This window comes from Nicotiana sylvestris, chromosome 2 (genome assembly GCF_000393655.2).
Source record: "Nicotiana sylvestris chromosome 2, ASM39365v2, whole genome shotgun sequence".
NCBI classification, from domain to species: Eukaryota; Viridiplantae; Streptophyta; class Magnoliopsida; order Solanales; family Solanaceae; genus Nicotiana; species Nicotiana sylvestris.
The window spans coordinates 63,665,888-63,680,840 of record NC_091058.1 but is presented as its reverse complement, the minus strand read 5'-3'; the positions used below and the strand labels follow the sequence as shown (position 1 = coordinate 63,680,840).

At 33.5% G+C, this 14,953-nt stretch overlaps 1 protein-coding gene across 1 annotated transcript; it reads right to left on the bottom strand.

The window, feature by feature from the left end:
* Positions 1-1,929: 1,929 nt before the first annotated feature.
* LOC104235278 (cathepsin B-like protease 2) lies at positions 1,930-5,786 on the bottom strand. The gene is made up of 10 exons (XM_009788998.2): positions 5,515-5,786; positions 4,562-4,615; positions 4,391-4,471; positions 4,120-4,276; positions 3,930-4,009; positions 3,583-3,708; positions 3,257-3,475; positions 2,681-2,794; positions 2,543-2,578; positions 1,930-2,225 (listed from the first exon to the last, which is right to left on the bottom strand). The coding sequence occupies exons 1-10, from the start codon at positions 5,581-5,583 to the stop codon at positions 2,088-2,090; spliced, it is 1,074 nt and encodes a 357-aa protein (XP_009787300.1). The 5' UTR covers positions 5,584-5,786; the 3' UTR covers positions 1,930-2,087.
* Positions 5,787-14,953: the final 9,167 nt, after the last annotated feature.

Genomic DNA, 14,953 nt, shown 5'->3' with positions numbered 1-14,953 from the left:
AATGGGCGATACTCTAATACAGAAAAGATAATGTAGTGGGTCTCGTTTAATTTTAAAAAAATTACTTCAAAATTTGAATATTTAACTAGGCGAAAAGACATGAATATCCACTTAGTTGAGATAAATTATGACTTTGTCATGTTGATATCTAGGACTCGGTAGCGTACGCAGAATTTTTCGTACGCGGTGTCGCATGTACATAAATAAAAAAGTAAATTATTATTTAATATTATTTTCCCACAAATTGAAGAGCCTTGGCCCGATGGTTTAGTGAATATTATTGCAAAATGAGGTGTAGGTTCTATTCTCCTTTACCTCAAATTTTTAACAAAAATATTCAAAAAATAGAATGTCTGGGTCCAACCTTCAACTCACCACCTTTACATGTCCAATACAAGCTTAATCAATGGACAAAGAAGTGTTCTTTGCTAAGAAGCGGTATCATTACTATATATTGCTTCATTTTTGTAGAATTTAAATATAAATATTTAATATTTTTTTCCGATGAAACGGTGTCGGATGACACCGCTTACTCTCATGTGTGTCCGTCCCTGCTAAGACTCATTTTACTTTAGATCCAATATTCGCTAAGGCACCATTAGTTTGCACTTAGTGAAGGTATGAATCTTAATCATTTAAATTTTTCGTTATTGGTTATGTTTGGTTTTTAGTCTGATCTTAAATATTCAAATGTTAATTATTAAGTTTGTCTGTTTTTCCTTTGACAGCCATATAATGAGATTAAATAGATATAAAAATAATTAAAATTTATAGCAAAGTTTTAACATTATTAAAATGTTGTCCATTCAAGTTTTTTATAAAGGTGGTATTTCACCACCACTCAATCCACTTTATACAGTTAAGAATCCTTTTAGAATAGAAAATTTAACTTAAATACCGGGCTTACTCAATTGTTTAAACTAAAAATTGTCGGTCGTCATCACAAACTACCACCGTTAAATACTATTGTCAATTGTCATCACAATTAGCTACGAACCTCAATCACCACCATCAATTACCACTACCAGTTAGTACTCACATGCCATAACCGCTATTGTTAGTCATCACTACCACCACCACTATATAAATTTATTTTTCTAATATTTATTTGATACAGTATTAGATTAATTAATATTTTATTAAATTTATTATTCATTAATTTTCAATAAAGACAAAATTTGTACACTCCAATATTGAAAAAATAAACCGCCTTAATTATTTAACATTCGAATCTTATTGCAATATATTAATATTTAAAATTGTATTCAGACTCAATCGTTTTAATCTCAATAAAACAAGCAACGATTTGTATTCGATAATTTCTAGCTTTAAATGCCTAAATTATATAAATTGAGATGGAACTAAATCGAGTGATATGAAGAAGGATTGATATAATTGACCCTAACTAGCCTCGAATTAAGACATAGTCATTTTTGTTGTTTGTTGATTATGAAAATATGCATCTTTCCAAACTCCTAAACTAGAAAAGCACAAAAAACTCGATAAAGTGAGGAATATTTCCAGTTTGTAAACATAACATATGTTTTTTTTCTCTTTTTTAAAATTTTATAAAATTCTTATAGATGGAAAATTTTCATATCTGAATTCGACTTACCTTTTCATCGTCTTACCTTTTAAAAAACAGCTAAATCTTGTAGGGAGTAAGTAGTAATCTAGTCAACAGAACATAAGCGGTACATACTCTTAACTAGCAAATTGAAAAAATATTTTTTCCCAGAAGTCCTGACAAACAAGAAAATCACCATTTGTACATATGTTTTCCTCTAAATTTGGGCCAAAGTTGTTAAATAAAATTGTGTAACTTGTGTGAACAACTTGGATGGCATGGCCACTGATTAAGCTCGGAGGACTTAATTATTACTCCTAACAAATAAAATTATTCTTAAGTCATAAAACTGAAAACTGAAATTGACAAACACAACTGAAAGGTGAGAATTGGAAAGTGTTAATTATGAATTATACAGATAATTAAATCCACGAGATAAATATGCTAGTTCATAAGTTTTTCTCGTCTCCAGTATACTTTGCTACAGTATTATGCAGTGTCCTGTTGAAGTAGCAGCATTTTACATTGAGGCATCAAGGAAAGCATTAGAGACATCATCTAATTCCACATTCAGATTTTTGGCTGAAGGCAATCCAGCCACCACATTATGTTCAATGCCACATTCATTTGTTCCTCTTCTGATCTTGAAGTAACCATCCTGTTATCATAGAGATAGACATACATTTAGACAAGAAGCTTATACAAATAGAGTTTAACTTTTGTGTATTGATAGTTTTCAGTTTGTTTAATCATTCAGGCTAAGATGACTTATGCAACTGTCTAAAGTAATTCTAATTTAGTAACTTTAAGAGTGCAGTAAATAACTTGCTTTAACTTTTAAGATACACAGATAGTGTAAAAATTATTTACGCTGTCAGTATAGTTAGCGCATCTACAACAAGGAGTTAGGATGTCGATGGTTTAAGGAAATTTGTGCTCATATATGAAAGCATAAGGAGAAAATAGAGTACATACATCACCCCAGCCTCTGTTCCAAGAATTAGCAATAAGCTGCAGAAGATAATTAAAAAAAAAGGTGATGATTAGATTTTGATAAAATGATATGATTTTAGATAGAAAATAAGACACCACAACTTGAACACATCAACATACCCAATAGTCCTCTCCCTGCTCACTGGTTCCCCATCCGATAAGCTTAACAGCATGGCCTCCCATACTTTGCCCTGTTACATGCTTGTAAACTCCAGACTTGTAGTGAGCAAAATCCTGTGATTGACAAAAAAGTTTTAAGTCATTGGGTTAGCGGAAAGCATTGCTAAGAAAAAGAGAAAATAACAATTATAATCAACGAGAACAATCAAATTCAAACAAGCATTAGTTTATACTAGAGAAACTGAGAAACTAACAATTATAACCAGATAACTTCTCATATTGTGCTAAGCATTAAATTATCTCATTTACAAGTATTAATTTGCAAGTAAATCTCGGACAACATAAAATGAGAAGGTACATCGGTAGTTAAAGTTTCTCAATTATCATAATAGTTACTATCAGGTCACTTAAAAGATCATTACATGTATCACATTATGGGATTGGCAGGTAATTGTTTCTATGTACACATACCACAGGACCAGCATATAAGTTTACCAGCTCAGACAATGTCATGTGTGAAAACTATATCAAATAATTTTAGTATCAGAACTTAACCCTCCCCCTTATCCTCATTACCTCGTAGACGGTAAAAGAGACCTCGACTGGTCCATTTTTGTAAATTTCTGTCATGATACTGTTGGGATCATGGTGGATCCTGTATGCATTGACACCATAATGCTTTGATTTCCCCCATAGTAGAATCTCCTTCACACACTTCCTCTGACACTTTGGGGTGGGATATCCTGGTTCACAACCAGGGTGGGAACATCCCTCATTATCAAAGTAAGGGTCACACTGCCAGAAAAAACAACTTTATTAGTGATTGATCATAAAGATCCACGGTAGCTAATGGTTTTAGAGGAAGCTGTAATCTCTTTTGGTGAAAATAAGTCACCATTTACCTCTTCTGTGACCACACCCCTACGGATAAAGTATCGCCATGCTGTTATTGGATATCCACCATCACAACCACTCCCACATAAAAAGCCACAGCATGCTAACAGATCATTTACAGACAGAGAGATATTCTGCATTACACATTAGAAGTTTAACATCAGTGACCATAACTACAGAAATAGATTCACATACGTTTTGTGCTAGGTGAGATGGTTTCCACATGCTTAGACCATGAAAAAGAATCATGAGGCTGGCACGTGAGAGCACTTGCTGAAGATATATAATTAAGTACATAAAAATGTGTCATCTAAAGCTTTTAAATGAGGCGGTCACACAGTTCAACAAAATTTACCAAGTTATGATGGATACAGAAACGATCAGACAGCGATTCAACAGCACCAAAAGCCCAACAAGAACCGCAATGTCCCTGATCTGTGACGCAAATTTGTCCCGGTGATTGATGTGCAAAGACGGAAAGCATTAGGATCACTATCATAGAATTATAATTCAATAGTAGTAAGCAAGAACAAGAAGAGACTGACCCAGAATTCTTCCGATAGTACTACATTGAGGCCAAGCTTTTCGTGCATCAAACTCTTTTGGTAGCTCCAAAAGTTTTGGATGAGTTAGAATAGGAATTCCCTCCAAATCACCTTCTCTTGCGGGCTTAACTCCAAGAAGGCGCTTAAATTGCGAAACCTGTGAAAACCAAAGAAAAACATAATTATAAATCGACGTTTTCGGTGTATGGCTGCAAAATAAGCAACTGTTATTGATGGTTAGAGAAAGCGCTAAGCCATATGATGATCTGACCGTGAAATTCGAGAATCGAGGGTTGAATGCAGCTTTCCACCCAGCTTTGGCATTTTCATTAACCTCTTTAATGATTGATTCCTACATGATTATCCAAAAAGCTCTCTTAGTTTTAAATTTGAAGCAACAAGGGCAATAACATCTTCTCTAAACATGAAAAGAAGAATATACCTGAAGGATTGCAGATTCAACTTTAGCTTCAGATATTGGCTGCTCTGCAACAACCTGTTTTCCATAAGAACAAAGAGATTCTACTCATCAAAAGACATCCTTAAAGCTTTTAGGAAACAGAGCTGCAACTCCAGGAACAAAAGCATGACACAATGAGTGACAAACGAAGAACTTCGGGCTCGTTTGGTACGAGGGATAAGGGATAATTAATCTCGGGATTAAATTTGAGATGAGTTTATCCCATGTTTGATTGTAGTGTTATTTTAATAATTATGGGAGGGTGGGATAAACAATCGCGGGATAACTAATTTCGGGATAATTAATCCTGCGAACCAAACAATCCCTAAAGGTTTCACTTTAATCAAGATGAAACTCTTCCACAACTTTTATTTTCAACATTATAATACTATTAGCCTGGAAAATTAATCAAAAGTTTGTAGGAAATTCATCATATGTCTAAAGCACTATAACGTAGAGGAAAAAGAATCATAGAACAAGCAGAAATTGTAATTAGTCCATTATTTCTCCTCCTTCTTCTCCCCTTTCTGTATTTCTTTGTGAAGCAATACTTCCTCTCATGTTATTATATTTCGACAAGTAAGTTAGCTAACACATAACATAAGTAATTTGCATCAAACCATATAATTAACTTCAGAAACATGTGTATACTTCTCTTTTCTCATTCTCACTAGGTAATGAGAAAATCATTAAAATTTGCTTCTACTCATGATTTCTAGTCAACGCTTAACTAAAGCATAAGAAGTCCAAAATACCCAACAATATTTGATCTTTCTGAAGAAACACAAAAAGGCTAATCCTTGTGTTCATCAAAAGCTATACAAATCAAATCAATACGCTAAATCCACCTAAAACAAAATCATCAATTCAATAGGCAAGAACTACCCATAAGACATACTCCTACTGTGAAAGGTTCAAAGAATGAAGAAACAAACCTGCAATATAAGGATAAACAAAGCACCAAAAAGCAAAGGAGTTGCTAAAGACTTCAGGGTCAAGGCCATATTTGCTTCTTTTTTAGCTTTCCTGTTGTGGTGTGTGTAAATGGATATTTCTCAAAGGTATATATAGATGGATGAAAAAAGAAAAAGGAGAATAACAATCAATTATTGGCCCATTCTCTTGACATATAAAAATGATGGCTTTTTCAAACGGAAGATGATGGCTACTTGTGGTTTTATAAGATATTTTTGAATACTTTCGTATTGAAGAATTTAAATCAAGTCAGTCCGTTTTATCTTTCCCAAAAGTCTGGTTCAAGTTGGAACGTTAGGTATTCTAGTTGGACTATTTTACAAGCAATATTGCATTCTCCTTTTTTGTTTTTTTGTTTGGTTAACAGCAATTTTCAAGTCTCATGTAGTCATGTGAGATTGCTTGGGGAAAAAAATTCGGGCTTTTTTTTTATTTTTATCTCGCGCCAAAAACTATTTACGTTTCGTAATCATAGAAGTATATAAAATTTATATAATTTTTATATATAACATATAAAATATATATATATATATATATATATATATATATATATATATATATATATATATACATACAAAATATATATATTTTTTCGGCTATTATTTTGAGAGCGTATATGCAATGTCACTTTCCCAAAAACATCATAGGGGTGAGAGTAAGGGTGACAATTTTAGCCCAAACTCATTTGACCCGTCTAACCCGTTCGAGGTTGGGGTAGTCATTGATCTGCCTAACCCGCCCAAGGTTGGGGTGTCTATTTGTTGAACTCAGCCTATCTTGATCCAACTCATTTCAACCCATCTCAAGTTGGGTTGATATTTGTCCAAATTGATTCATGAGTAACTTTGTTAAAATATTTTTAAAATAATCTTTTTATATTTGATATATTATATATGACCATACAAAAAAAATATCTTATTTGATAATTAAATAGTATATATGAAAATAATACGTAAAAATAGCATGGGCTGGCCAGTTTTCAGAATGGTCATTCAAAAATAGCCAGTGTTTGCCAAGTCATTGAAAAATAACTGTTATTTTGCTGCAACAGAGACTGGTTCAGCATAATATACTAGAGTTCAGTGCACCTGTGTATGAACTTTCAGCATATTATGCTGGAACTCCAACATACGGAAAGTTCCAGCATAATATACTAGAGATTTGAGCACTTGTGTATGAACTTCCAGCATATTATACTGGACCGGTATATTTTGCTGGAACTCCAGTATATTATGCTGGAGTTCTAGTGTACTTATGCTGGAGTTCAAGTATACTTATGTTGGAATTCCAGCATAATATACTGGCGCATTTTTCGGGTTTTGAACAGTGTTTTCGCTCAGATTTATCTTTACATGAAAAATGTCTAAATTTCGATTACTTTTGAAAGTTTGGCTATTTTTGAATGATCACTTGTAAATCTGGCTATTTTTAATTTCTCCCAAATAATACACATTAATTAAAGATTGGTAAGAATTGGGCGGTTTGTGTTATGACCCAAGTTTTAGCCCAATTTGAGCCAATCCATCTCAGCCCAAGTTACTTTTTGGCGGGTCATTAACTCTTTCATTTATTGACTTAGAGTTTGTTTGGATTGACTTTTTTTAAGTGTTTTTAAGCTAAAATCGCTTTTAAGCCATTTTGTAGTGTTTGAATAAAGTAAAAAAGTGCTTTTAAGCCCTTGTTTTAAGCTAAAATGACAAAAACAAGCCAAAAGCAAAAAGTTAGAATTCCTAACTTATGGCTTAAAAGCTATTTTGATTTAAAAGTCACTTAAAACAAGCTTATCCAAACGGGCTCTTAGTCCATTTTGACCCGTCTAAGATTATTCCGACCTTCCCATTTAACACCCCTGGGTGAGAGTACACGGACCTTGTGTGTTCACCATAGTCGATATTGCCCTTAATAGAAGTAATGTCTCTAAACTTCCGTTAATCATTGGATTAAAATGCATATTTAATTTAACTGACTGCCAAATTTGCTTAACTAAATAATAGAGGAATTAAAACTAGAATAAGATAATGACTGGAGGGTTAAAGATACTAATTTTTCTAAAAATTAAATGGATATTATAGTAAAATCAACATATCTCGCTAAATTGAATTAGAAATCAAAGTCACCCCGATTTTTAATTTGATGGTATGCCCCGATCTTTTCTTTGTAAAACTATTAGTTATCTTCTATTTAGTGGTCTAGTAAACTCTTAGAAAAATATAAAAAAGCTTAATAAAACAATTTGAAAATATAATGTAAAAAGAAAGTGAAATGGAATGTAACAATAAATTATATTTACGCCAAAACATATTATTTTTGGTACATTAGCCCAAAGCATATTTGAACATTGGACTGATATTCTATTCTTGTAGTATAAACAAGACAAACTTTCATAAACCACTATAACATAGTGGTTATTAGCTAGTTGTAGCTATCATTTACTATATTACTTTCTATAGCTATATTTTTAAATTTTTTAGAGTGTATTCGATGTATTTAAGCTATTGTATTCATGAATACAATAGCATTTCTAGGCGTGAAACAAGGGATTACAGCTAGACAGATTTTTGTATTCGAGTGTATTCGACTGTATTCATGGCGTGAAACATGGGATTACAGCTAGACAGATTTTTGTATTCGAGTGCATTCGACCGTATTCATGGCGTGAAACATGGGATTACAGCTGGACAGATAATTGCATTCGATTGTATTCACGGCGTGAAATAGGGGATTACACTGTTTTTAAAGGGAAAGTGAATCAATTAACATAATAGACTCCTAATATAACCCAACAAACTCAATTATAACACACAAATTTGTATTTCCAGTTATAAAAAAGATTCTCAACCGAAAAACACCCCAAAAATATAGCACTCTTCAGAGAAATTATATCTGAATACATAAATTATATTAATTAAAAAAAAACATATGAATACATTCATGGAATAAAGCGAGACAGTAATGTGACGACCCGGTCAGTCGTCTCATGAGTTATCGCTCCGTTTCCACCATTTCAGCTTCTTTACGCTTCGTTATCCGTGTTTTATGTGATCGAGTTGATTAGTTCGAGTTCGGAGAGGATTTGGTAAGAAATGAGACACTTAGTCTCTTTTAAGAAGGCTTAAGTTGGAAAAGTCAACCGGGTGTTGACTTATGTGTTAGAAGGCTCGGAAGTGAGTTCCGATGGTTCGGTTAGCTTCGGGAGGTGATTTGTGATCTAGGAGCGCGATCGAAATGGATTTTGGAGTTGTAGAGAAGATTTAGGCTTGAATTGGCGAAATTGATATTTCGGCAAATTCCGACTGATAGGCGAGATTTTGATATTGGGGTCGGAATAGAATTCCGAGAGTTGTAGTAGCTTCATTTTGTCATTTGGGATGTGTGTGCAAAATTTCAGGGCATTCGGACGAGATTTGATAGACCTTTTGATCGAAAGCATAATTTAAGAGTTCTTGAAGTTCTTAGGCTTGAATCCTATGTTAAATTGGTGATTTGATGTTGTTGTGAGCGTTCCGAAGTTTTGAGCAAGTTTGAACGATGTCATGGGACGTGTTGGTGCAATTGGTTCGAAGTTCTGGGAGTTACGGGTAGGTTCCGGGATGTTTTAGTGCAAAAATCATAGCTGTAGCAGGTCTACAGGGGTTGCAGGCCCCAGAACTCACTCACGCGGTCCGCACAAAAATAAGTGCGCCCGCATTGAGTGCTGTGCGGATCGCATAAAAGCGGGCGCGGGCGCGGTAGGCGTCGCGCGGACCGCACAAAAGCGGGAGCGACCGTGGTAGGCGTCGCGCGGACCGCACAAAAGTGGTCGCGGCCGCGGTAGCTGAAACCTGAGGGGTACCTATAAATACGAGGTCTTGGGTTTTATTTAATATTTTAACCTAGAGAGCTCGGATTTTGGCGATTTTTCGAAGGTTTTTTCAAGAAATTTATCGGGGTAAGTGATTTTAACTCAGATTTAGCTAGAATACATGAATCAATCACTGAATTCATCATTTAATTCGTGATTTGAGATGGAATTTGAGAAGAAAATTGTGAAACCTTTCAAAAATGTAAAATGATGATTTGAAGGACCAAATGGTATCGGAATTGGATAATTTTGGTATGGTTAGACTTGTGAGGGTATGAGGATTCTGAAAATGTAAATTTTACCCGATTCTGAGACGTGGTCCCGGGGCTCAGGTTTTGCTAATTTCGAGATTTTTTATATTTTCGAATGTTTTCGCTTGGGCTTTATTCCCTTAGCATATTGTGACGTATTCGTTCTGATTTTGGATAGATTCGACGCGCGTGGAGGCCAATTCGAGGGGCAAAGGCGTCGCGAGCTAGAGAATTAGCCAGTTCGAGGTGAGTAATGGTTGTAAATGATGTCCTGAGGGTTTGAAACCCCGGATTGCACATCGTAGTGCTATATTGAGGCAAGATACACGCTGGATGATGAGCGTGGGGTCTTTCACTACTGGGGATTGTGACTTGGTCCATCCCAATTGATGATTTTACCGAATATTTGACTGAAATTCATTTGTTATCATCATGATTTGGGCTGATTGCCATATTTAGGCTTCGTGCCAACTATTTGAACCCTTTGGGGATTTTTATCTTTGTTTTCCTCACTGCTTGACTTATTATTTGAACTCAGTCCTATTGATATCTACTGTTTTATAAACTCAGCCATTTTTACTCAGATTTGAAACTTAAATGATATTTCTACATCATGTTTTGGGCTGAGAACTACTGTTTTACTAATGCCCAAGGGGCTTGTGATAATTTTGGACTGAGTGAGGCCGAGGGCCATATGTGAGGATATGCTGAGTGATATGAGGCCGAGGGCCTGAGATACTTTATATGCCACGAGGTGGCTTGAGTGATGTGAGGCCGAGTGCCGAGTGATGATGCCACGAGGTGGCTTGATATAGCGCTTGGGCCGTAAGGGGCCCCTCCGAAGTCTGCACACCCATAGTGAGCGCGGGTACCCATTGTTCTGAGTGATTGATGCTATGCCCGAGGGGCTGATATGAGTGATTGTGAGGTAGACCAAGGGGCTGATACTATTCCGAGAGTAAGCCCAAGGGGCTGATACTGTATTGAGAGTGAGTCCGAGGGGCTGATACTATGTTGAGCGATTGATACTATGCCCGAGGGGCGGATTCCTACTTGTTATTTACTTGTTAAATTACCTGTTTTACTTGTTTTAAAAAGGAATATCATTTGATTCTTCACTGATTTACTGCTTTAAGTGATTTTACTGCTTAATATGGAATTGCTTTGTGTCTTTACGTGTTTTCATACTTTCAACCATTATTTATAATTGTTACTCACTGAGTCGGAGTACTCACATTACTCCCTGCACCATGTGTGCACATTCAGGCATCGCAGAGTCCGCTCCTGAGTGCTGATTTCTCCCAGTCCAGGCAGTGATTTGGAGACTACGAGGTAGCTATTGGCGTTCGCAGCCCCGTGCCCCCCTTATCCTATCATTTCCATGTTTTTTTCCTGAACTATTGTATCGGATTTTGTGTTCAGTAGACTTGTATCCGGACTTCTTAGTTGCTCATGACATATGACACCCCGGTTTGGGCTGTGTCGGGATGGTTTCTGCTGTTGTTAACGTTAAAACTCCGCAATTTATTAGTGTTATATTATATGTTATTACTGTTTATGATGATTAACTGTTTAAAAGAGGTATTCCGTTTTGGTCTGGCTGGCCTTGTCTTCACGAGAGACGCCATCACGACCGGGTTCAGGGATTGGATCGTGACAAGTAAATACAATGAAATACATAGAATACAACGGGAATGCAGGATACATTGAAATATAATGAAAAAAAAGACAATGAATACAATAAAATACATAGAATACAGCGAGATACATTGAAATACAATGATAAAAAAGACAATGAATACAATAAAAAATACAGCGAGACACATTGAAAAACATTAAAATATATTAACAGAAAATTCAAGTTGCTCAGCCTCCAACTCCGTCGTCTTTGTCCACTCCGGCGAATATGTGGCGGCCTAAGAGAATAATTGGTTCAAAAGCTTTGTAACGGAGGATTTCAGGCTGGACTAACTCGATCGGAAGGCCGTTGGTTTTGATGAGGCCTTTCCCGCGTTTGCAGTGGGTTTACTGCTACCGTCGTCTTCTTCCGCCCGAAACATTGAACTGATTCTGCCACTGCCGGAGCCACCACTGGTGCTGCCATGTTCTTATGCTTTCTCTGGCTTCTACTGTATTGCAGAGAAACCCTAACCCTAAGCCTCTAGTTTAAGGGCAGAGAGGGAGAACATGCAATTAGATTAGAAAAATGTTTAGTGGTTATTAGAATTTGATGGGAGAGAGAAAAATAATACAAAGCTTATTTTATGGCTTAAGGGTAGGATGTGACTATAAATAGATATTTGGTTATAAAAAAATCAAAAGGTAGATATGGAATATAATTTTTTAAAAGAATATTTATTTAAAATAAATAAGGTATCAACATTTGTTATAGGAGGTAACTAATCCTATAAACAATAACTTAGAGCCGGAGTGACTGTGCTAAAGAAATTTGAGATATTATCACTTTTAGCTTGCGCCAAAAATTATTTGTATTCGGTAGCCGAAAAATATATAAAATTTGTATAATTTTTATATATAACATATATAATGTATATATATACAAATAATATCTTTTGTAATTAAAAGCGACTATATACTTACGAGCACTTAATCTTAGCCTTTTGGCTAAGGAGATGTGACAGAAAATGTAGTACTATGAAATTATAGAATTTGATTGAGTCACGTATCTTCGTTTCCAAGGGCAGTGCCAGTGATATACAAAAATTCAACAATTTTCTTTATGGTTTTATTTTCTGTCTCCCTTGGTGTGTAGTGGAAACGTGAGTCAGGTGTACATACCATGGCGAATCAGAAAGCAACACGTGTTACCTTTTTATCTCTTTTCCACTGTAATCTACTTTTTCCCTGTGCCCTTTTTAACACTTTGCTAATGCTGCTGACTTTAACCGATATGGTCTACTAGTTATGATTGCTGGTGTATTCTTGTTTATTTTGTATAACAAATAACAATAACAACGCTGAATATATAACTCTTTAATAAGTTTCTAAATTGGGAGCAGTTTTTGTCTAACTAGTCTTAGGGTGTATACTATATTCGTGAATATACGATTTAAAAAAAATCTCTCTCTATCTTTTTTTTATATACCACATAATATATTTGAGTTGTAAATACAAATTAAAAAAAGTATTCTGTCATCACATAAGTCCTCAAATGTCTTACTATTATTTTTTTCTCGTTTGCCTCCGCCAATGTTGAGTTAATATTTTACAAGAAGTAATTAATGTATAAAAAATATAGGGAGTTACCATTCTTTATAGTGAATGATGAAAAATTACAATTCATTAGAATATGCTTTGTCTTCTAATGTTTTATCCTTATCGCTTCAAGTTTGCTCTATCTCTAATTTCTCTTTTCACAAATATTTTTCTTATAAAAATAAATTTATGTGCCATATGAGTTTTATCAACTTGAAAAATAATTTTTCGTATATGAATAGTTTTAAAAGAAGTGAAATGAATTTATTTTGCTATTAATTCTAAAAACTCAAGTATTTATTTAAAAAATCGTTTATTTTTATTCATATTTTAGTATGAAATCGTCAAGAATTTTACGTTTTTAACTATAGTTATAATTTTATCCAATAAAAAATTACTTTTAACGGGTAAAATATTTATCTAATATTTTATTTTGGATCATCATATTTGCAGAATTATTAATGTTATTGACTCTTGTCGATCACGTCTCTTTACCTCTCGTTTAAAGTCTAAAATTTTTTACTATAAATTTCAGATTATTAATGATAATAAAATTATCATGTAACTTAAAGAGTTATATTAGTTAATTCTCTTTTTCAACAAATCTTCTTATTCACTGTTTTCTTTCATGGGTTTGGGAAGGATATACTTTTAAAGACCTTGAGGTTTAACCTTTACATCACTAAAATTAGGGAGCATACTAACTTTTCATCACCAAACATTATAAAGAACATTCATAATCATTATGAAATTAGAAGATGAAGAGAAAATCGAGTGGTTGGTATAAATGGAGCAACTTGGTAAGTAATATATTTTAGAAATATTTATAAAGTTCAAAATATTGGGCTAGGGATTTATATATATTTTGAGTTGCTACATATTAGTTGTTTTTATTTAGTTAAAATATAGAAAAAAGAAAACATTAATGATCAACCCATTTTTAAAATTTCAAACTCCTAAATATTAGGATTTCAAATTGCTAAATATTAGAAAAATAACCTAAATAACAATTTAGTCCATTATGAAATCAACAAATAAAAGGTAAAAAAGCGATCCACATTATATCCAAACGATAATTTCTTACTTATTCTTTGTTGACTTTGGTTTTTTTGGTTTCCTTGTTTGTCGTTATATCCAAACTCATTTCTCTCATTTGAACTGCTGATATAATAATTTTGATCGAATTTTTCAACTTAAAGAGAAGATAATATATCTTGATATTCTCGATTATTCTTTGATCCAAAGAAAAATTATTAAAGTGTGTGCAACTTAGTTTGGTGATATTCAATATTCACGATTGTTATTAGATCTTGATAAATAAGGAATTAAATTTAAATTTTTTCTTTACTTCTTAGGATATGAATTTGACCAAAGATTATTTTACGCAATTCAGATAAGAAAATAAGTTATATAAGTTAAAATTTTGAATGATGTTGAATTTCTTAATATTAGAACTCCCTCCGAATAATCCAATTAAATAAAGATTAATAGCAAAATGTTAGTTAATTTTAAAGTTTTAATGTTATAAATATAATTTGAATGATATAATATCTGACATAAACTATAACTTACATGTTATCCATCATTAATGATTAAAAGATTTATATTAAAAATAGCAAATTTATAGGTCAACTTAAACTCGTTGTGCACATGTAAAAATTTGGATTAACATTGAAAAATGCTAATAATTTCTACAAAAATTAAAACGACGGCAGAAACTTGCAAAAGTCTTTTGTTATAATTCCAAAAGTATTAAAACTTGTAAACATGAAAGAATCAAATTTGAGGAAAATTGTTACACGATTTAAATAAGGAAAAATATTTATAAGTAAAATTTTACTCAATTTAGATTCCTAAATATCAGGAGTTTTTAGATACCTTAAAGGAAAAATATTTAATAAATAAAATTTAGCGTGTCTTAAAGTTCTACGTATTAGGTAAATAATTAAACTACAATTACAATTTTGTCCAATGTAAAGTTTATTTTTAAAGAGTAAAAAAGGCGAACGATATTTCGCTAAGGGCCTTCGTGCTTTTAATATAGTACTAGCTTTAGTGTACGTGCGTTGCACGTGAACTTTGCGTGTATTA